A 24,388-nucleotide genomic window follows, 5' to 3' on the forward strand; every position below is an offset into this window, starting at 1 on the left:
CATAAATATACGGTTGGCTTTCTGATTAATCAAACTATAAAAAGCATTTAGGGGTTTCATTTTTATTGAAGAGAAAAGTTTACAGCGGTGTAGTCCGATGCTCGTATATATATATAAAATTTTACATAGTTTTGGTGAAACAACGCGCTTGGAGAAAGGTATAACATAAAAACAAATCAGCATTTTTGGTGGACAGAGCATATACATAACATAAAAGAAACAAAAATGGTCTTTCAATTGCGCAACGCTCCCACCTTTCCTTTTGATAAAGAAATCAGATTTGAAGCAGTGATTCATGTGTCAATGCGTATACACGTTCAACTGTTTATTTTCTACAATTGTTGTCCAAACAAATATCCTTTTAGTAAACCCCTCAATAATTTTATTTTTAGGTTTCGTTTGGTGGCGTACTTGCTTGGCGGCTCTTCTGGCGCACTTCGGTGTAGCTGCTTGATGGGAAATGCGAAATGACAAGAAGATGGTGGGCATCCGTTAGCCGGAGCGTACCGGAAACGACTTTTTGCAGACGTTCAAATGTGAATCCTTTTTGCTTCCGTAGAAGTCTAATCTTTGCTGATCGCACACGCGTATACATAGGAAATGAGAGGGCTAAAGCCGTAAAGGAAAGATGAGCGCGCTTGACATTATAATAACCAAAAAAGGTGGAGAGAAAAATATGACATAGACGTGTGACTGGTATGATTTGCTCCATTCCTTTTTCTTTTTTTGCTGTTTTAGTACAACATATCAAAAAAAAGGGGGAAAATGGCCACGTATAACATTATTCATAAAAAGAATTCGTAAATGATAAGAAATAACTGTCACAGCATCAACATTCATTTTAAGGGAAAAGACGAACATAATTGACTATGGGAAACTAAAAAAATGGCACTGTATAGCTTTTCATGTACAAAGTGTTGTGTGAACTACATCAACTCTATGGCTATAAGATAGTGTAGTGTTATTAAAGAAATAAGCAATAACACAGCAGTTTGGCTTCCACCGAAAAGACAATGCAACAGTTCATATCGTTATGTACGCCTTCATCTATAAACTGCACGTTTCACTGTTCAAACCGAATAGCTTAAACACAATCAGCCCAAATCAAAAAAAAAAATGAATTAAAAAGAATAGACACGAGAATAACACGTCATCTTTACGATGGAACGTTAGAGTGGGTAAATACATCCCATAAAATATTAAATGAAACCTATATGTACAGTATATCGCACCAAAAGAGTCAAAACTGAGGGGCGTTTTGATATAATGTACAAATGACATTAACACAAAATAAGGGTGTGGCTCTTTTCTCGTACACGAACGAACGTCGTATTTGGGATGCGACTCGATCGATGACTACGCATATAAAAACGGAATCAAAAAGAGGGGCCAAAAAAATGAAATAAAAAAAATTCAATCAAAAAAGGAAACAAAAATCTAATCAAAGTAGAGTGTCTCCTGTATAAGTGAAAATTCAATTTCGCTTGAAAGGCTTCATCTCTGGTTGAATCTGACTGAAAATGCCTCGCACAACAAAAAAATGAGGTGTTAGCCAAACGTTTGACACATCAGAGCTATGACGAACAGGATCGCAGGGCAAAACCTCCAGAATTCCGATTTTTGTGAAATCCCTGCAGAAAATATACAGACAAACAATGCTTACATGCTTGACCTATATTTTTTTATAAAGTGTAAATCAAATTCACCAGCATTGACGCCGGAGCGGCTGTCTAGCGTCAAAGACCTCTGTCTGGGATAGTCACCGTTAATGGATGCATCGGCGATGCTAATGTTAACAACCGTCCGTCCATCGATGCGCATCCTTCCGACGCTAGCCGTGCATGTAAGCTTCATCTTTCCTTTCCGATCAAAATGCGCATCTCTGAGCTTCAAATGTAAACCGACGACAGAAGCTTCCAGGCCGCCGTCCGTCAGTGTGGATGGATATTGTATTAGTTCCTCTTTCATTACCTATAATTAAAGTGCAATGCCATAGTTGTGAGAAAAGCATAATGCGAAACGTTCGACCATTTAGTTCATTGTTTCATTATAAAAGAGCCAGCGAAAAGTTGGTATATGATAGCGACACACGAACCGCTGGCCTGCGCACATCACGTTCTCATATAGTTTTTGAAATCATGTTTAATACGAGCTAACGTGTTCGTATGGGGATAGCGTGAATAGGTTTGACTCACGTCACGTTCCAAGTTGAATATCTTGCATGAATTCATCATATTGAAAATTTCAAGAGAAAACCTGAGGATCCGTGTCCACAAAGAGCGCGTTATTCCATTCTGAATTGAATTTCAGAGATGGGAGTGGATGCCATCAGTTTTATGGGAAAAGCGTGCGCAAAAATCGTTTCTATGAATACTAGGCCTTAAATTCCATAATATTTGAAGAGCAGCGTACTTGCGCTGGATGAACGGAGTTACGATTCTATGCAGCATTTACCTGTAAATATCGACATATTGCCAATATCTTCTGAGAATACTCGTTCACTTTGAATTACATTCTCAACAAACCATTGCCATTATCACTAAGCTTTAGATATTCATAGATAATTGATCCATCAACTAGAAGAATAGTGCGGTACAATCTAGAAAATCAAAAGTGCGAGATGTGTTAAAGCTTTTACCGGTTTGTCGCCAATCGTCCAGGTAATCGTGGCTGGTGGTCTCGATGGAAACGACGAACAATTAGCCGTGAATTCTTCTCCAATACGATAGACAGTTTTAGGTGAATTAATTACCGGTGAATCTCTTGGTGGAACTGCGATTCAATCAAGAACAAAATTATCAGCAACATAAGCTAAAGCAGTAAATCTGAACTACAACTAGAGCAGTATTGCACAATCGACGTATGAGAATTTGAAAAAGACACTAGCTATTATCGATTTTTCGCGAATGTACCATAGGAAAATAGCCGCTATTAAATTCCGCAGCATACAAGAGTATAGACATGAATTCCATTGCATCGATGTTAGGCCAAATCGAAATCGAAACGTCCATTCTAATCTGATGCTCAGTGAACTGGGCGGAACTTGAATAGATGCATCATATCCTTGCCTCTGCATACACAATTTCAGATACTGTCTGGACGATAGAACAGAACGGAAGAATTATTCACAGTTGGTGGAGCTGCTCCCTTTTTGCAAGTGACAGTTAAGAGCCCCACCCGATTTTTGTTCTCTGCCAGCGTTAAGCGTGTTAGCGTTGAACCTATATACAGATTGCGTTAGATTTCAATCAGCTAATGGTGTTCTACACTTCTGACTATTCGATCCGAACGCTGATGCTATACGCTGACGGTTCACTGAACGCCTTGTCTTTGCACAGTCAAAAGAGCGTGCAGATTGTCGGCCCATGCATGATGTTTCTTTCAAGGTTGACGTTCATTAGAAGCTCTTTGTTTTCACCCTCGGTTTATAGTAATGTAACTCTCCACCGTTGAAAAGGACTACCGGGTTTCCAAACGAGCTCTTTTTTTTCGCAGTCGAATTAAAGCTTTGCTTGCGTCGCGTAATCAATCTTAATTCAACATCATCCCAAGCCCCTACGTTTAAAGGTTGGTCACTTGATTTCGCTATTGTCAATATGTGCAAAGGGCCGTAACGTTATTATTGCTGCCATAGCTATACGGCATTCGTATTCCGCAATTCTATGTGTGCCTATTTAAGTTTTACGATTCAGCATTCCGTCGAAATGTTTTATAATAAATGAGGGCTAGAAATGCATTGGTACCCACCGACAATACTCATTTCAGCGACGTCGTAAACTGTTTGAAAATTTGGTGATTCTGCTGAGACTTCGCACTTGTAGCGGCCCTGTAAACATAACCCCAATTATTGTTTGGCTGATATTTATTTTTATTTCATCGAACAAAATATGTCATGCCTCGCTCTTGAGATTTAAGTTTTCCAGGACGACTTGATTCTGATCTGACGCCGCCAACTGAATACAAGAAAAAGATACACAAAATAAGATTGAAAATATACGTATTAGACAAATGTAAAGACTAAACAGACTAGGAAAACTGTTGAGATTCATAAACAACGGAAATACGAGAAGAAGAGAGCGAAAGAATGGGAAGGGAAAAACCATCGATCAATCAGCAGACCGCGATGTTTTTAGAAAGTCGTACGCCTTAAAGAGTGAGACGTAACTCTCGAAACTGTCATTCTCGAATGTTACATGGGCGTTTGCTTACGTTGACTTGGACTCCTTCGACACTGAAAGTCTGGGCTGGCGGTGTATCCTTTGGAACAACACGAAAGAATTCCTTTCCACCTATAAAGACGAAGTTCAAATGATGTACAGTACATATCAGTCAACACGCTCCAATAAATAGATCAACACACGCTATAAATAGTAGAATTACAAAGAGGTTGTATACTCCGTTTTATTACCTTTGTACCATTTGACAGAATAAAGGGTGTCGCCTTCCATTTCAAATCGGCATCCCAATACCGCTGAACGTCCTCTTTCCACTTCGGTCGGGACTTGCACTTGTAGCAGTTTCAAACCGTCAACGCCGTAATACCAACTGCACCCTGTATAAGGAAAGTATGCAAGGATGAACAATTGAATTACAGTGTCTGCACAAGTGGGCGGCAGATTCCAACCGCCCTCAACAAGTTGAATTGATTTCTTAAATTTAGCTATCGATCGTATTCAAGCCTACTGATATCGCACAAGATAATATTTTTCACTGTTTGAGAGAAAGAGATAAATAAGGTCCATATCAACTGTGTTAAACTGTGCTATGTATAGCTCGTTCGCCTGTAATACATAAGTCTCGAAGACATGATTTGACAACCAGAAGATATAGTCTATTCCCCCCCCCCTTCCCCCCATTGATGTCGCTGTTATGTAGTAGCTATGTAAATCAGGTAGAGGTAATCGAAACGGTGTGGTGCAATGAACAAGATCGGGAAACTACATAAATAAATGTATCACTGGCTGTAAACAAATCATTGCTTCGCCATTTCTGGTTGCGTCGATAGCTCTTTCTCTCCTTGTAGAGATGAAACTTATTCCTTTGAATGATGAAGTTATATATAGGATGGCATCAAAGAAAGTCAAAGAGACCGCCTGAAATTTGTTCCACCACGGCATATTTAGAATTTGAGACTATATGTATATACCACCACGTGTGTGATTTCGGGGTTAAACTTGTTTCTTTTTTCTCTTCACGTGCATTTTGAAATTTACATAAGCCATGGTGTATAGCAAACATAATGCATTCAACTTTCAGCAAGTTATTCCGATTTCGCATCTGGATTCTTTTCAGACATGTTTTTTTTTTTTTTTTTTTTTTTTACGCGAGTATGTATAGAGCCAAGCTATTCATCTAATCAGAATTTATCCTTACTACCATCCGTATAGCTCCTTTTGATCTGTACGATGGGGCGAAACAGCTGGGCGAGAGTCGACTATTTCGTTTAGGTTGACACTTTTATAGTCGCATGTAAATCAATGAATTTCATTCAGTTATACATCCCTTTTTCTTTCTTTGCCCTCTATATGCATTGGGAGAGGAGCCGAATAAGAAGGCAAGCAAGCCCTAACACAGATTTACTTACACGGTTAAAATATTCACTATATGGATCTATGCTATTTTTTATGTCTTGTTTAATACATAAAGCTTTAGTCGCTATACATTGGCTTTTGAAAACGTTAACTTGCAATGCAAATAAATCTTTTATTTTCATCATAATAATTAGTAGGCTATTTTAAATAATTGGCTACGGAGTTAATGGACAACGAAGAAGGGCCAATGTAATACTAGGCTTACGTTCAACTTTTTTAGTAGACGCATTTGGACGCCTCATTATTAAATAATAAGGCCCTACTATAACCGCTTTTTAGTTTTATGTCCTCTTTGTTAAGACATCATCACAAAGCAAGTTGCTAATAAACCAACGCGTTTTTCGAAAGAAAACTTTGTTTATATTTTATACTACACGTATAACCTTTTGGCTGAATGTGAGCAATCTTCAAAAGAGTTGTGACATAACACATATATTCATCAGGGGCCGGCATAACACAGATTTCCGGCCTATAGGATATGGCACAAGTGCCATCCTTGCATATACTGTATATACACGGGCGATCCATCAAACGATAGTGACGTGCACAACAAGCTATTCATCAAGTCAAGTAAGCCGAGAGCTTTCCGAACGGGTAAGCGACTGCCCGTATATTTCCTGTAAATTCTAGAGATCCATATGAGGCAAATTGCCATTTCACCTGGCTGGAACCATTTATTCGCCCGTTTCAATTCCAATGGCGTTGCAGTTCCGTGGGATCATCAACTATATATAAGGTGAACGCAATTCGTCACACTCTCAATTTGGTTGCAACTTATTGATTCAAATGAATAGGCAATTCAGTTAAAACCTATTAAACAGTGTCTTGAGTCTAGAAGTATTTCACTTTGACGTTATTCTAACCCCCTTTTTCCCCTTTGAGAGCATAAGATCCTGATCTTATGATAACGGCACTACGACGATGGCAAGGGAGAATGTCGCAGGCCATGAAGACGCCCTTTTGTATAGCGCCGTCTTTTCTCTTTGCCTTTAAAATACAATGGAAGAGATTCGTTAAACCTTCAAGTTGTTCCAGTACTTCAAAGAAGACGAAAAACGTGCTTTCAGTAATTGAAACAAACATGAAGAAAAAAAATACTGCTGGAACAACAGAGCAAGAAGAACAAAAGCGAGTACAGGAACAAATAGGGAAGCCGTAAGCGGATCATTCCACTCATCATCGCAAATGTACCTTCTTTATAACACAACATCAAGAAAATAAAAAAGTCTGCAAAATCGATGAAAAACACTGTATGCCAATCGATTTGTCTCTCTACATGTTTTCTCGTGTGCAAGAACTCGTTTAAGCTAATGATTATTAGACATCTTTCATTTGAAATTGATTGCACTGTTTGAACAATTGAGGGCAAGTTAAGGCAGGATTGTGATTGGGAATTCCATCAATGTCAGCCGCTTTACGACTGTGCTATTAGAGGCTGACGATGATGCGGACAGTCGAAAGAACAATGTTTAATTACAATTTGGGAATTACTGTAACGTTTGGGCATTGAAACTGCCACCCGTTATGTCACAAGCGTTTGCTCTATGGCGTCGTAAACTCTACACACAAACACCGTACATGTAGGGTAACTCAAATTAAAAGGAAAGTTTTGCGCCCCTTCCAACTTTTTAATCAATAGTCGAGCCTTTTCCACTTAACACCATTTAATTGTCGCATTAAGGACATTTATCCGTTTGTGTTTCATCGTTACGCACAGGCACTCTATTTGATCAAATCTTTTCCTATTGGTCGTTTGGAGACAAAGGATATACCCACCGACGTTACATTCGAAACGGAAACCACAATCATCATCGGACGGATGTTTAGTTTGAAACGATTAACAGCTATGAAAAGGATTGTTTTACGACAAGTGCGAAAACGTATACTGCAACGTGATTCTCGTTCCAGCAATTGAGGTCAATGGCAATTAAAACGGTCTAGACAGTCGGTGTTGGCCCATTTATGAATTCAACACCATTTTGCTGCGAGATCAAAATATACGGCCTTGGCCGATAACTTCGCAGTGGAATGACATGACATTAAACGGGTAGAAAATGTGCCCACATCGTTCTCAATAACCTCGACACGAGAATCTGACTATGAATGTCCCATAGATCAATATGGGTTATTCAATGATCGCTTTCGTGATTTTGACTGTTATTTATGTGCAACCATATGAATCCATGGCTGACTGTTTCATCCGGGCCGTATGAACTGACATCGTTGTGTATAAATCCAACTTTTTTTTTTCTTTTGAAATTCAACTTCGCGATCAGCAGCGCGTAGGATACGAAAGGGACAAGGTGAATTCACGGATGTGCGGAGACGTCTTTGCAAACGCCAGCGCAGTCCAAAAGTTATGGTTAGGTGTAACCAGAAGCCATTAAAAGTTCCTTTTGTCAAAGTCAGTGTAGCGAGATTTTTATCATCTGTTTTTTTTTTTTTCTACGTCTGAAAAGCCAGAAATCTTTCTCGCACTTGTGTACAAGAACAGGAACTTGTTGCAAATGGAAAGCAGGGAAAGTGAATATTTTTTTTTTCTGAATTATGAATAAACATAACTTCTCGTTTCCAGTTAAAGCCTCTCATTTTTCTTTTTTCCTCGTAGCCTATCCGACTAATTATCGAAGTATGTCGACATGTTTTCCTATTTCCTGCTAAAGGTATCTTGATCGTGCGTGCTTCACGACAAATGGCGAAACGTTGAACCATACGCATTCAAATAAAAAAAGGAAAACAAAGAAAAAGAAATTCAAAAAACTCTTCCATTAATGTTTGCATAATCAATACGTCCTCCAAGCTGTCGAGTATAAAAGAATGCTACGGCCCGCTGGTTAGAACACCAACACTCGCTCATTTCTGAGTAAAAACATAGTTGTGACAAACGCTCTCCTTCTTTCGGAAAGACACCATGAAAATCGTGCTGGTAGGTGATTTCCGTGTCATTGCATTCGATTTAAGGGACTTATATGTGTAACACCGGTAACAAAAACTCTGCGCCTCCTGCATTTGTGATTGCTTTTCGTGGAAAGCTTGTAGTGTTCACTTGTATATAAGCCTATCGATTCATGTAACACTGTCAGACATTTGTTTGCTCTCTCATGCTGACATTATTATTACGAATTTTGCCTGATAAAATAAGGCTGCCTGTTTTAAATATCAATTCGCAATTAGATGCACAAATTTTCAGCTAACGTGAAGTGAAATGCTCCTTAGTTACGTATTTCATTAGCATTGAATTGTATGATAACTCATTCTTTGTTTTTTCATATAAATTATGTACAGTTGGCCTTTTGTCTAGTGCACTTGGCAATGTTTGCGTCCGTTTCTGCAGACGAAAAAGCGGATCAAGCTTCCGCTGAATTTGCTGCCGGAATGGAGGGAATGAATTACAACGGCGATGAAACCAAACATCGGCCAATCTTCATTCTACCCCGACCTCCGGTACATAAGGAATAGCATTTATAACATCACATACCGTTTCCACTCGTCTGACGTAATCCCTATTTTCATTGATATACACAAATTATGTAGATCTATGGTGGCTATGGCGGATACGGAGGTTTCCGTGGGTAAGTCTAGATTTTCGCGATATTACATGTTTTTTTTGTTTTTTTATTATAAGTAAACATTCAATTTTATTATAGGGGATACGGTGGCCATGGTGGTTACGGCAATTACGGGTAAATGCAAAAATTTCTATAAGGAAAAAATTGAATTTCTATATGACACATTTGTTTTTGTTTTTTCTTATAGAGGCTATGGTGGATATGGCTTCGGACCATATTATGGTTAAAGAAGGTATTAAATCATATGTGTTCACCGTGTCTGTACTATTTGACTATCAATGTACGATATATAGAAATCGTGATCCCGCTCTGCCAACTAGCTCTTACGGACCGTCCAACGTCATACGGCTTACGGACAAATATTATTATAGCCAATCGAACACAGCATTTGAAAGCGAATCCTAATAGCTACATATGTTTTGATATCTCATTTGTCTAAGCTACTTCCGCACATACTACTATGCTTTTTGTTTTGTACTATTCCCGGTTCCCTTCATTTTATACAATAAAAAATGTCACCTCGTGGCAATCAACTGTGCCTTTCCATCCTACGCATTCGGATCTAATTGTCTTTAGACAACCCACGGCATCCAGGAGTTCCCGTTCGGCCAAATTCCAGCTCGATTCTGTTCAACAGTTGTCAAGGTGCCATGCGAACTTGTGATGTTACATACGTTCGTTAGTATACAAATGATATTTCTAGAACATTCGTCTAATCTGTCTAATATACGCATGACCATTAAAATCGGGATTATTTTTCAGAAAAAAACAAAAACAAACGTGACATGAAGTTTGACACAAGGTGATGACAATGCTTCCCTTTTTTCATGCAGATTAAAATGGCAGATAAAAGATTGGAAAGCCTATCTACGACGTGATTAGATTTTCAAAAGTTTTAACCTGTTTAGATGTCTTATTTCATTTTCAGAGAAACGACGCCAAATTGAAAAACGTGATCTTTTGTTTGCTATGCTATGGTGACCTCAGAAGTAAAAACGTGAGTTGGCAATGTCTAACCAATTCGTGTGCGCAACATTCGACACATTTTTTATGTCGTGTTAAATGTATAGGGGGACAGAAGACGAGGCGAACGAGTACGACTGTAGTTAATTAGAAATCTTTTATCGCATAATTGGGTTTCATATTTTGGCAACTGACATCGTGAACTGTCTCGGGAAGAGGGGCGTGTCCTTCAGCGTGCTAGCCTCTGGGAATTTCAAACTAATTTTCTTCCTCGTCCTGTTTGAAATGCCATCTGACTGACAGAAATAGCCGCGTCGATGGAACTAAAAATAACGTTCAGTCAAGTAACCATTGATAAACTCAATGCACAATAGGACATAACATAGGGGCTTGTATACACATCTTTAAAATTCTACTTGGTAGTTAAAACGCTTGTTGCTCAATCTCTGCATAGCCATTACAGTGTTTTTGTTTTCCTTTTTCGAAGCATTCGGCTCTGATACTAAAGATTCATTGTAGTGTCGTTTAACTTGTAAATGTAAATCTAATTAAACGTAGTTCGGCCGTCGAAGTTGTTTAGAAGATTGCGTCGAATCTTTCAGTTGCAATACACTTGAAAAATCTTTTATCTGAAATGGCCTTAAGTTCGCAGCCTTCACTTGTCTAAAACAGACATCTTGGCACAATAGTTTTGAATCAACAAGCAAGTCCATGGCGGATGAAAGGCTATCTAAACTTTCCGTTAAACTTTTCACGTGTCTTTCTGCGCAATTGTTTTGTTTTCAGAGGTGGATCATTCAAGCAGGGCTACACCCGCCACTGTAGTTGCAATGTGTTGAACATCGTGAGAACAAAGTCTTTTTACGTGATTAAAAATTGATGCGTGTCGTTGTTTGAACAAGGTGTGGTTTCAATGAACCTTGGCCTTATTGCAGACTATGCCTCAAAATTCCTTCTGCAGAAATGAGAAATCAAGTGAAAACGTTCATCTGTACGTTGCTCAATTACTAACGAACCAAGGCATGTTACGTAAGCCAATGTTATCCAACGTAGTTTGGGCGAACATTCCCGTGTTGTTGTTTTTAAAATCTAAGTAGGCTACCTTCGGAATCACCTGATTTTTCTAGTTTAACTTTTCATCTTATCATCGGCACACTGACGATGGGCATAGAATTTTTAAGCATAACTCATATTAACATGTTTTAAAGGTCGCGTTCATAACTTTCACTCTTCTTGTCATCCTTTATAAACGGAGATCATCGACTTAACTGAACTCACAATTGATCGTCAGGTCCAAAGCGAACCTTCTCAATCAAAACAGCGTTAAATTTAACGTCAATTTCTTAAACAGAAATGAAATCATTCCTCGTAAGTCATGGGTTCTTCTTATTTTCGGTTCTCTGATATAGACATTGTGTGATGTCTTTGTTTATAGATTGCGACTTGCTTGGCTCTGTTCCTCATCGGAACATGCGTGGCGATGGATGCCGATGCGTCGGCGGACAAGCCAGCCCACATTTTAATTCCGGACAGGGAAGCTCTAGCCATGGAGGGGGCGGATCAAGACCTTGCCGAGACGAAACATTGGTGGTATGGACACAAATACGACTGGGATAACAAAAAACACGGGGACCACAAGGGCGGACACTGGGAAGGCAAAGAAGGAAAAGCCTGGTGGTGGAAATGGCATTAAATTGTCTTCCGATACGCACATATCAAATTTCAATTGTAATACTGTACATGGTGTTTTTGTTTTCACCCTTTCGACCGTAAATGGACTGCGGTTCCAACCGTCGGCTCCTGTGTTTTATACTATTGACATTTGGACAATTAAATACTGTAAGAACGAATTTAGAGTAAATTAAATTTGATTTAATTTGCAACATTTTATAGTCCATGGCGTGAAACTAATGCAATCATTCAATGCGAATGACACCGTAAACGAATAATACACTAAATTACGACAGATCATATAAAATCATTTCTTTTTTTGCGCTGTATGTAATTCGTTGAAACATGGACTTGTATAATGGCGACAAATGTTAAGCGCTATAAGGAAATGTCATAACCAAAACGTACTGGTGTAATCAACAAGAAATGTTATTTGTTGCTCTACCGTCGTCGAGACATCTCGAGTTCTGGAAAAACATTTTGGGAGTTTCATATTTTCGCAATATCAGAAGCGTCCAGATCACGTCTTGCAACCAATTCTTAGATTAAATGATTCAAAAACGTATTGTGGGTCTGTATACATATGCTCTGAGCAACAGTTGTTTAATACAAACATAACAGGTAGCAACTATAAATCAACTCCGCAGGTTATAATTCGAAGCAGCTAACTTTTGAAATTGAAATGTTTGCGTTTGGTCGACGTGTCCTTCTTTCTTTGATCTAATTTCAGTCTCTATGCCCTAGCAACCCAATCCGCCGAGTGGTTGCAAGACCACACAGTTGTAAACTATATCTAGGGTCCTGGCTGTCATGTAAGCGTGTACATTATGCAGAGTACAGACCATATAGCACAAGCTCCCCGCAACGTCATAAACAATATAAAGCAGACAGTCATATTTTTCCGTTTCTTTCTTTTTACTTTCAGCTATACAAAACCGGATAGCTTTTCAGGTGGAAAGACTTGCCGAATTGCGTATTACAACGCAGGCTGTAAACTTTGATAGCATATTGGCAATATATTCATGGGTGTGCTGCTTCCCTATCGGTGTGTCACCATCGACCAATCACGTTCACCACAATATTTAATAACACATTGAAACGTCGACAACGTACTTTGCTTGACTGACGACAAACTCTCCGATTAATTGCGCGTTTACCGTTGAAATTAAACTCGCGAAAATCAAATATACACGAGCTCCAATCGACAAGCAATGACACACAAGTTTTGACGTAGGTTACGACATCTCGATGCAGAGACGATGGAGCGAAAAAAAAAAAAAGAATTGAGATTACTTCTTGACATTCATCCGTATCTACTTGTTCGTTTAATTCAATATTCCCTGAAGTTGCGCGATGGAATCGGTCGAGCGTTGCAAATATAAATAACAACATATATTCGATACAAACACGACCGCTGTACTATACACAAAGTGGATGCGAGGTATCAGAGATAAAGAAGTAGACGAGACAGGAGCGCGTAAGAGCCTCGCAAAACGAAAAGAGAGAAACGGATGGTTAGCTGTTTGATTAAAAACATTGGCGTGATGGCTTCACGATGGAGGTTCACTATACGTACAGCAAGTTTTTATCGGAGCATTGATTCGATCGAACAAAAAAGGAAACATAAAAATGGTGGGGACACGGGATATGGAAGAATGAGAGTGAGCCATTTGTCAACTCGTCTTATACGTCCCACTTAGTTTGGGCAAACTAGCGGCTTTATGTATTTCTGATGCTTAATGGTTCTCTTATATTCATCCCAATTACGGAGATTTTATTTCTTTTAAATTTCTAGATCGCGTTTTTCTAATGAATTGGCTGCGTGCGTGTTTTGGTTTTGAAAAGATGAATGCCACATGTTTGTGAATGATATACACGAAATAAAACAGATTTTAAAGAGATCGTGGTAATGCTAGACTAGATAGAAAAACATCGGCTATAAGCACGAGATCAAAAGTTCAAGGTACCTCGCCACTCCCAAGCTGTGGCCTACATCTCCCGAACGCAGTTTGAATTGGGCCGTTTTTGGTTCGACGTGTGTTTCATTTGTTAGAATCGCTGAATTTTAATAAAACTCTGCTGGCTAAAAAAAAAAAAATAAAAAATAATATACGTGTTGACGCACGATTTCGTACGATAGGAGAGAGAAAAGACGAAAAAAAAAAAGAAAAGACGGAGACAGCAAATATATTGCTCAACTAGCGCCAGAGTTTCGGATCGATCTTTAGATGAGCATTAAAAGAAGCGAGAGCATCAGGATTCCGGCATCCACTCTACCCCTCCTTCCCCTTTGATCTTACATCGTCCTCGACCCCCTGCAGTAACATCATTAAATAATAGAATAAAGCAAACAAACAACAAACAGAGAAAAAACAAAACAAAACAAAACACAGACCTCCCGGCCTCCCCCGTTGCTCTTAAGTATATATGTCTACACGCACGGTGATTACAGACGGCTAAAATAAAAGCAAAAAGAAAAAAAAAAAGAAACAAAAATCACGCTCGACACATGTTCTGACGCCTCTGATGATATTGATAGGGCTCGCGGGGGGTGTTGTACAAGGACTTGACATTGTTGTGGAAAGACTTGTGGCGAGAAACGTACACACCCAGTGGTATAACCCAATCCTCGATCGGAAAAAAAATCTGTGCCGACCGACACTTAGTGATGGAGCGGCAGTTGTTTCCAAAATGGCCACGGCCCAAGCTCAATATGTAATTAAATTCTTTCCTTATGTCATCCAAGTGCTTCGTCATCGCAGTGCTCGTTAATAGTTGAAACAATTGAGCATAGAGAATTGATGAAGTCTATAAATAAATGCATTTCTCGTGAACGTGTTCAGTTAGTTTGGCTGAACATCGGGGAGAGCAGTTCGTTAAATATTGGATGTTTCATTCCAAAATAGCTAATGTCACCAAGTCTAGGCTTTCGAGTTACATAACCATTTGGTTTATACAACCAGATTCAATCAATGTATTGACGTAGTTGCGAGTTGACCGTCAAACCGGATGTGGTCTGTTCGCTTTCCCCATTTCTATTTTGGGGTGAATAGGGTGGAGAACTGTCACGAGTATAAAGAGAAATAGAACACGATATCAAATGAAGATCCAGCGCAATCTATGGCCGAACAGAGGACGGCGAACTGCTAGCATCCCACATTTGACATCGATGGGTTTCGTGTGTACGTATATGGTAGGGCTGTATATCTAGTACGGTCATCTTGGCTATTCATTCTAGAGTTCATTATTTATTAGTCAGCGTAGACAGTAAATATAGGGGAACCATAGACACACACACACACATACAGAGTCTATATTGCACACGCGACAGCTGTTAGCCATTGATGTTAGACCTATTGTTTAGCTATAGACTTTTTGGCCCCGCAAATGGTACACACTGTTGTACCAGGTTGTCTACTACAGTCGGATGTGGTAGTGTGTGTGTGTGTGTGTGTAAAATGAAAAAAGAAAAAAAAAAAAGAAGAGAGTAGATATACAATTGGGTACATAGATATGCTGTGCGCAAGTTAGTGTTTATCCAGGGACAAGAGGGCGAGTCCTTGCATCAACAATCAAAGCATCGCCGTCTAGTTAACAGATAACGCCGTCCATCTAGGACAAACACTTGGGGGTTTATTCTTTACATGTTTAAAGACTTGAACGGACTCGCTGTGGTTGAATCAATGACGGTCCTTTTCTTTTTTGTTGGCTGTCGCACTGCTGTGTACACACACACACTAATTGTTATGTATCGTAAGTGCTCTTCTTTTCCTCTGTTGGCAGCTTTTTGACGTTCATTGTCGAAACGCGGCTGATGTTTCTTTCTTTTCTCTTCCGTTCTTTTAACACATGTACGCAGCAGTTCTCTTTTTTTTTCACACACACACAAAGAGATACACAGATCTTTTTTTTTAATTCGAGCCGTGGCATGGAATCACAGCCGAGCGCTGATGTTTTTCGAGATGGCCAAGGAACGTGATGGTCCATTGGCTATACCATTAATGTATTGTCATGACTTTACTCGAATAAAATACATAGTTGCATTTATTCTTCTTTCTTGGATGGAGAGGCTGTGCCACTGGCTAACTGCCAAACTATTCTCTTATTTTCTTTTTTTTTTTTGACAGGCGACATTTAAAAAAAAAATTCAACTCGTTTTTGGAAGTAAAGATGGACGCGTGTTTATGTTGTGGCGTTTTTCGACGGGCGATCGACACAATGAGGAAAAAAAAAGTGGTTTCATCAAAAGCGCGTGATATACTTGAGGCCATATTCCACACGAAAAATCCTATTGGTGTTTAGGCAGAGGGAAAGATAAATAAATAAATAAGCAGCACACACCAACAAAAAAAAAAAAGCGTTTTAAATACGGCTGTTCCAGCTGACTGCTTATTTAGAAAGCTGATGGTTGTGCAATCTCGTGAAAAAAAAAAAAAAACTTGCAAAGTGTTTTTTCATGTGTCTACTCTACACGGCGTCGGGATAATATGAGGCGGTGAACGTCCTCGTTTTCAACGGGATAGAGGAATTTTTTTCTTTTTTAAACATCGCCCAAGAGCCGTTTGCGCCAAATCACAGGCCCAGTCGCCCTTCTTTTTTCTTTTTTTTTCATTAGTCTGGGTCGCATGTTCTACACAAATTTTCTAGAAAATATATAGACCCATCGTTTAGGGTCCTTTGTGGCTGTCGCAGTTTCAAATGACGACCCAACCCAATTTTTTGTTTGTTTCTTTTTTCCTCAATAAATGCGCGTTAATACAAGGAAAAGCGTAGCTTTTATATGAAGCAGGTGAGACATTGTTCATTCTATTTTATTTTATTTTTTTTAAAGCTTTTAAAAAATCAGACAGTCTTCCGAAAAGGTTCAGTGTTTGATTATGTTTTACTTCCCGTGATAAAGCTTCGTTCTCTTCTAATATCAAAGTTCCAAAAAAAAGCTTGCATAGCAAACTATTGGAACGCGACCGCTAAAAAACGAGACTAAAAAGCAAATCTTTGTCCGTACATAAAAAAACCACAATCATTTAACTGATGCGCGCAATAAATTGGCTGAGTGTAAAGTTTTTCAAGTCACGACAGGACGGGACGAAAGGCTTTTTTTTTTTTTTATACGTGTACAAGTTCGTTTCGTGCGTGTGTGCGAAGAGGCTGTATGTATCTATACAGTTGCACACACATGAAGACTGACTGATGGAGTGAAAAAAAAAAAAAAAAATAAAAAATACCCAAAGCCCCCACCCGAGAGGAGGATATAAAAGAGAGGGGGGGAGGAATAGCTTCGTGCAATGATGATGATGAGATGCCTGTGATGATGAATGATTGTATTAGCCGCCCCTCTTTTGTTGATGATGATCAATACATTAGAGCCCCTGGTGACTATGTGCCTCAGTCTAGCCACTGTATCCTTTTTCTTTCTTTTTTTTTCAACTAGGGTTCCGCAACATTATTCTCTATACATGATGGTCTCTTTTTTTTCGTTTACATTTTTCAACCCTTTTTTTTTAGTTCTCTCGTGTGTTGTTGTTGAGGGAAGTATAGAGAAGCTTTCAATATGATCACGAATGACGCGGCGGCCGTAGCCCTCCGCAAAAGGGCGTGGGCACGGAAGTAGCTCTATATGTAAAGAGAGCAAGGGTGGAGTTCAAGCTTGTCGATCTCCAGCCAGTGTTGACGAGACGTCAACATCGCCAACAGCAATTATTTCGTTCGCAGGGGTAATGTGTGGGGGTGGGGGGGGAGGCCAAGATTTACACGACGCAACACAATTGGAACCTATTAAAAGCGCGGTGCTATCAATGACGCTGACCGTGGCAAAAAGAATATAAGGCACTCTTATTATTTATTCAATTATACCAGTCCATCGCCCATAGTCAATATGTAATGAAGCATTTAAAGCATCACATTTTGACACACACAAATTGACGTGCGATAGAAAAATGGGGAACGAACGTTTTGTCCTACCAGCCGAGCAAAAAAAATGGACGTCTATATTTATACAAGTATCGATTTACTTTTTATCCAATAAGCAGAAAACCTCGTCCCCTTTATAGACCGGCGGGAGGGGGCAGTAAAAATTGGCCTCTTTTATATATAAACCTCTCATCGCCTCTTGTCCCACGATTTCTCTTCGTCGTTTATATAAATAAAACATCCGTTCGGCCAACGGTTCAGCAAGCGTCCAGTCAACGCAGTCAAGCTTTCAATATAGACACACACACACACACACACAAAAAGAAATAGAATAGAAACCTGATTCACGGAAGAGGGTGAAACCTTAGATCGAGAGAAGAGCGCGGACAGCCGGCCGCTGCAGTTTGCTGTTGTTGATGGGGGCTCCCCCTTTTTTTTTTATTGTTCCTATACTCGGCCCTCTTTCTGTCTCTTTTTTTTTATATGTTTTTACTGGAACGGGCGTTCTCGTCATCGTGAACAACAAAAATAACAACGACACGCGACCCTTTTGTACGAAAAACAGCGGCCGTACGGCACGCGTCCGCACCCGGCCGGACCCCGCAATCGGCCCAACTATCGTCCAACAATTAGGTTCCCATTGGGAGCCCCATTTGTAAAGCTCATTAACTCGATGCCACATGCAGTCGCACAACGAGATTAAATAGTAGCTTTTCTATTCTCTCCTCTCCTCCCGCCTATGTTTTGATTGACTGATTTCGTTTCTTTAATAAAAACTTTGAAAACAAAAAAAAAAAGAAAACTGATTCCAGAAAACAAACGAAACTGATTAGTTAAAAGCTTCTATTTTGGTACCCCCCCCCCCCCCCCTTAAGAAAAAAGGCAGAAGATATTAGAGAGAAGAGGCGTTGGAGATTTGAATATTAAATTCGGTTGTGTGTGTGTGTCTAGTTGATGTTTTCTCATTCGTTTCGTGCGGCGGGAAACGCTTGAATTTTTGAAAAACAAATTAGGATGATAGAAAATGAAAAGAGAACGGACATCATTTGGTACAATGCGCACGTATAACTCTACGTGGCTTACTGATGATAGCGTAAAGCCAAAAATACGACTGAATGAATCCAATGAAGTAGACAAGAGACAACAAATGGGCGTTCGATTGGATAGATGGAACCAGAGCAAAAAAAAAAAAAAAAAAAAAAGACTCTTCTCCCTTTCTGACGGGCTTTTTCCTACATTGCATGACAATAGAAATCGCAGGAAGAAGGGACGCAATCATTCCGGCTCTTCATCTCTATCTGTGTGTACAGCACTACGAAGAAGAAAAAGAAAGGTTGATGCGCTTTTATTTCTCTTAATGTCATAGACAAGAATCCCCTTCTCGGTTTAACTGTTGGTCGCCGCATGACGTCATCTCACTAGCCTGTCAAGCCATGGACGAGTGATGTGTTAGGCGGAATAAGAAAAGAAAAAAAAAAAAAACGAAGCAAAACTAAAGCAACCGGAAAAAGAAAGGACTCGTCCATCGAACGGAAAAACATGGAAGCATATAGAAAATGAAATCAAAAAAGCAAAAGGATATCTATCGGCTGCTGTTCCGGTTATGGATGAGACAATCAGCGCAAGTTCTGCATCACAGAGAGAGGTCCCCCCCCGTTCCCGTAAAGAGATGGAACGACTCTTTTTCTCTGTTCAAACTATTCCCAACGCGATATGTACATCCTCAAATCGTTTCGTTAAGAGCTAAAAGAAAATGGACACGTTCCTCTCTTAAACTTAAGTGACCAACGCCATTCGTTTGTCTCTTCTTATGTATGTACACGTAATGTAATAGTTATTGTTTCGTAGCCAGAGGCTTAGATGTTGGCTGATGGTACGTTTCTCCAGACTATTCGTTCACGTCATCCAACATGTCCCGCTGTTAGGGTGTAGGCGTATTATTTATAACACCATCAATGCCACCAGCGATGCTGTCCTCAAGTGTATGCGTTATAGACAGCACACATTCTTAACTAAAGTGATTAGTCCGTTCTTCCAGCTATCTCTTTTGAGGGATTGTAATTTGTTTTTTCAAAGACTCATTGTCGCTGTTTGTAATGGCGTTTTGATTGCGTGTTTTTGAAAATGGACAGCCATGAGTGGTAAATTGCCTTGGTAAAATCGAGGTGAATGGGTACTGTAGATTACATGCTGGAACGTGCTAATCAATCAGACGATTCTACTCTTGACAACGTTGTGAAAGAAAAGACAATGTCTTCATTGACTCCGTTCGGTGTGAAGGAAACTATAGATAAAGCACATGGGCCTCAAAGAAAAGGACGAAATCGAACGCGAAATTAGCTCATAATGGGCATTGTTTTGCGGGCCAATCAAATGTAAAAAAACGGCTTGCATGTAGGCAGAATTGGCCCATATCGATTATGACTCACCATGTTCGCTATGACTAGATCATTCATGTTTGTTTCGATATTGTATCTACTGATTCTTACCGCAATTTCATATAGCGGGTGAATCAAACAAATGGAAAACAAAGTTCTCCTATTCTATTTTACATCTTCATACTTGTAATACCGAACGACTATAGTTTTCCTGTTCCGAGAAAGAAAACGCTTCATTTCGAATGAAAACGAAAATGCCTGTCGGCTACGTTCACGGGAGAGATACGAAGTTCCAATAACACAGCGGGTTGCTGTTCTCCTCAGAACGCAGCACATCATTGTCTTTTGCTTGTTGTCATCCGGCCCACTGCTTATTATTGCCTCTTGTCCAAGCAGGTAATCAGCAACTTGCGGCTGATAACAAGAGCCGGTGAAGCCGAGCGCAAATAAGCCCAACCATCGTGTTCGCTTGTCGGGTTCTACATACCTTTTTTTATTATTATTATTTTTGTTGTTGTGTTTTTTTTTGTTTCTTAAGTAGATTCTACAGGGTGTAGTATATAGTAGCCTCTGTGTGTGTGTGTGTGTGTATATATACTTATGACGACTGGTTCATGGAGGGTGGGAGGAGGAGACAGTTGCGTCTTAACGAGACGCTTCCTTTCATCTAGTCACATGGAACATTGTATTCAAAGGCCTCTCGTATTTCCTACGTCCGGCATTAAGTCACTAGCCACAACACCTCCATTTAGTTTTTAGTGTTTAAATAAATAGATTGGAGTGAGTAATAATTTAGTGTTTCATGCAGTTTGTTATTGAACAAAAAAAAAAAAGAAGGGACATGGTTCCATCCGACAACAATCAAAATACGTGGATGTTGTTGCAATTTGATTGGCCGACGAGAAGCCGGTAGGACCCGCACAGCTGGCCGGAAGTGGGTACAGACAGACGGGATTCATTTAAGCAGTGAAGCGAGGTGCAATCTAAAGTTCGGTATGCCTTTGTGAAATGTCAGACTTGCTTGTCATCTTCGTCTTTCGTTCAACGGCCTCCCCCATTCCACTTCACCACTGTACATATCCTCCCTAGATCTTGACGATTGCCTTTACGCCTCCTGTCTCCCTTTTTTCTTTACTCGTTTTATTTTGTACAAGTTGACATTTCGTAAGGGAAAGGAGGGTATGGCGTCATTATATGACGCCCACTGATTTACACTCAATCATAGTGTTGGCGTGAAAGGCGGTGCCGGTCTCTGCCGGACGTGCGGAGTACAGAAGGTAAAGTAGCGACGACCTTTGCCAGCAAAAATCGCATCAAGTATTTTTATTCTTTTTTTTTTTTTTTTTTTCCTTCATGTCTCCATTTTTTGATTGGCTTATCTATTATTTTAGATGATAAGATAAAAGAAAAATGAATGTTATATCAGCGGGGAAAAAGCCAGTGGACGCACATAGCTTCGACTATAGATCAATCGAACTGCATCGCATATATCAAATGGAGAGCACGTGAAATCATATTACGAAGCTGATCTCGTATATATTAAATCAAAGTAAGAAAACGACAAATGACATTGCCAAGGTTGGGAAAGCCACTACAGTATGGAATGCGCAAAATCTGTTCACTCGGGTTTAACTTTGACGTTGAATACAAAGAATTTGAAACGAAGATTGGGGGCACCTGCGACGTTAATGCTGGTCATAGACCACTTCGTCCTTCTCCAGCTTCTTTAGAGGCACATGTAACTCAGCTTTGGAAAATTATCAGGCAGAATTACAAACGACTCTTGTGTCTCTCTCTCTCTTGACATGAAACTCAATGAAGAGATATGTCATCTTTGTACTTTGAGTCAAAGACGAGCAAACTCTACTGTATCTACTATAACTACCGGTTTTGATCCAGTTTCCATGGCGAGCTCCTTTCGAATCGAATGAGCCCCCCAAATCGACTAGTTTCCCCCGCTCTTTATGTTCTGCCGCTTCTCTCCCTGTGTCCGCTCTTCATTGAGTTTCGGCTTGAATAATCTATCAAGAAGCCGTTTCGTGTGTGTGCGTCTGTGTTCTGGCTATCTTTCTATTTAAAGAGAACTTTGCACATTCAAATTTTCTTGTACCCTTTTTCTTTATCCCCATTTGATAGGAGAGTGTAAGAATTTTGCATAAGTGTTTGTCTGTTAACAACGGATGAAAAGAGATGATGAGCCTGACATACGAAGGGTGAAGGAGAGCCAAACTGTCAAAAGCTCAACTATATAAGAAGCTGCTCGTTTGCATTAGCTTCGCCCCCTTCCGCTGAATCGTTTTACGCTTTCAAATGTCTTTTCAAATGGTAAGCTTAATGAAGAGTATATGCGTGTATGCTAAATTGCTGCAGCGGGCAATCCCGCGGGATCGTGTCATTACGACTCGCTGTATCTACTTTGTTTTATTTCGCCTTCATCGTTTTTCTCACTATAGAGTTTTAGACATGATTTTAAATAATTTCGTTCCAGTTGCGTTTTACTTGCTGTACGCACGTAGGAAGAAGAAGGCCGTGTTTAAAAAGAAGTAGAAATGAAACGAAGCGGCTCAACCTGTGGATGAATAAATTCTTTTGACGACCGTATAAAAAGAAGAAATTCGTGTTGGCTGTTGAACTCAATTCATTGCACTCAACAGGAAGATCAGGGGAGTCTGACTTCATTAGGCAAATTCCCCGTCTTCATTTGAAAAATGAATTCCCCGAATAATATTTCCCAGGTTTCGTTCAGAAGGTCTCGACATTTATGCAACGACCCTCTACACGCGTCTTCCAGTAAAATATTTTCGGTACAAAATGTATATAACGTCCTTCTTTCTGTACAACATCAAAAGGTCTTTTGACTAATGGCATCATCTATAGACAAATGAACTATTGGATTGAACCATTTCTTTGGGCGTTCCTATATTCTTTGATGGAGTTGTTCATTTTTTAATCAGTTTTTAGTTTTCAAAATCTCTATGCTCCTTATATAAATTTCGTCTTGAAGTCTATGCACGTTACATCTAAAAACGATCTTATCTCATAAGAGTCTCATCAAGTTGCATCCGTTCATCGTCTCTTCTAGATGAAAGAGTAATCCTTTAAAAGTGTGTACTGTATATATTGTAATATTTTCGACATACGTCACCTTGCGTGTCTCTAATTTATGCAAGCAACTTCGCAATTAGATTGGAGAAAACTTTCAATAGCTGCCCTTCGTGAATATGAGAGGTCAACGTCTCCATCTTTCCCTGTACCTTTTTATTATTATAAGGCTTCTCACGTTGATGATGTTCCCCCTCGCTCGGCTTAATACGAGATTAGTAGAATCCACTTTTAAGCTACTGGGTCATCCAGGAAAAGAAGAAGGTCTAACGCTATTTGAACTGGAAGCCTTATGTATGCACACAACGCGATTATTCCCGATTTAATTCACTTCTTTATCGTTAAAAAAAATGCGCATTGCTTCCTCCTTTTTCTTTTTTCAAAAGAAAATCAAACAATACAAAAAAATAATAAAATTCAGGATAGATATATATTTTTTTTACACTCACCGAAGAGAAGAAGAATCGTTGAAAAGAGAATACTTGTAGATTCACAGCGCCGGTTGTTGGACCGACACGAAAAAGGAAACATCGTGAAACGAGCGATGCAAACTCAAAAGGAGAAATTCTTTTCCGCGTGACAGACTGCGAAGAGAAGGCAAACAATCTTTAAATGTATATATCTATTTTCTCTACAGAGAGTGCGCGCGAGAGAGAGAGAGAGAGAGAGACTGTGTGTCTGACTTGTCGGAACGCCACGTGAAACACAACTGACTAAAAGAGAGGAGGCCGTCGCAGTTGCCGTTCGCGTACCATGTCGGCGTTCAAGCAGCAGCACGCACCCTCCGCCGCGCTATGGCATTATTCAGCCAAGCCGTTGTTTCTATACGCTTCGTTGCTGGTGTCTCTTCTTCTTCTTTCCCCTCTTCCCAGCCCCCCCCCCCCTCTTTCTCTTTGCTCTCTCCTTCCACCCGTCCATATTTCAATGATGATAGGGGCGGGGCTTTTCCGTTCTTTTTCCTCCTATATATATATGTTTAGAGTTGAGCATTTTTCGGTTGTATACGGGGAGGGTAGGACGAGAGTGAAGCTTCGACGACACGAGCTGAGATCAAGTGTGACAAGCTCACAGACTCATATAGGAAATAGAAGAGATCCTTTCAACAAGAACAAAAAAAAAAGAGGCAGAGAACGGGACTTGGTGTTTGAAAATGCACAGGTCTCCCAAAAAGAACATGTGGCTTTCGGTATTTTTTTCTGACGCT

The 24,388-nt window shown here is 39.8% G+C and overlaps 2 protein-coding genes and 1 long non-coding RNA gene across 3 annotated transcripts; 2 read left to right on the forward strand and 1 right to left on the reverse strand.

Moving 5' to 3' along the window:
- Positions 1 to 46: 46 nt before the first annotated feature.
- On the reverse strand, positions 47 to 23,868 carry LOC130693633 (cell adhesion molecule DSCAML1-like). The gene is made up of 8 exons (XM_057516819.2): positions 23,634 to 23,868; positions 4,409 to 4,552; positions 4,210 to 4,289; positions 3,897 to 3,953; positions 3,748 to 3,826; positions 2,639 to 2,772; positions 1,707 to 1,971; positions 47 to 1,631 (listed from the first exon to the last, which is right to left on the reverse strand). Exons 1-8 carry the CDS (start codon positions 23,713 to 23,715, stop codon positions 1,549 to 1,551), a joined length of 924 nt encoding a protein of 307 aa, XP_057372802.1. The 5' UTR covers positions 23,716 to 23,868; the 3' UTR covers positions 47 to 1,548.
- LOC130693651 (protein suex-1-like) lies at positions 8,438 to 9,698 on the forward strand. Its single transcript, XM_057516840.1, has 6 exons — positions 8,438 to 8,517; positions 8,877 to 9,035; positions 9,126 to 9,163; positions 9,239 to 9,274; positions 9,348 to 9,392; positions 9,454 to 9,698. The coding sequence occupies exons 1-5, from the start codon at positions 8,503 to 8,505 to the stop codon at positions 9,385 to 9,387; spliced, it is 288 nt and encodes a 95-aa protein (XP_057372823.1). The 5' UTR covers positions 8,438 to 8,502; the 3' UTR covers positions 9,388 to 9,392; positions 9,454 to 9,698.
- LOC130693664 (uncharacterized) lies at positions 11,382 to 11,973 on the forward strand. Its single transcript, XR_009001736.2, has 2 exons — positions 11,382 to 11,491; positions 11,559 to 11,973. It is a non-coding gene; the product is annotated as an uncharacterized LOC130693664 (long non-coding RNA).
- Positions 23,869 to 24,388: the final 520 nt, after the last annotated feature.

This window comes from Daphnia carinata, chromosome 3, assembly GCF_022539665.2.
Source record: "Daphnia carinata strain CSIRO-1 chromosome 3, CSIRO_AGI_Dcar_HiC_V3, whole genome shotgun sequence".
Taxonomy (NCBI): Eukaryota; Metazoa; Arthropoda; class Branchiopoda; order Diplostraca; family Daphniidae; genus Daphnia; species Daphnia carinata.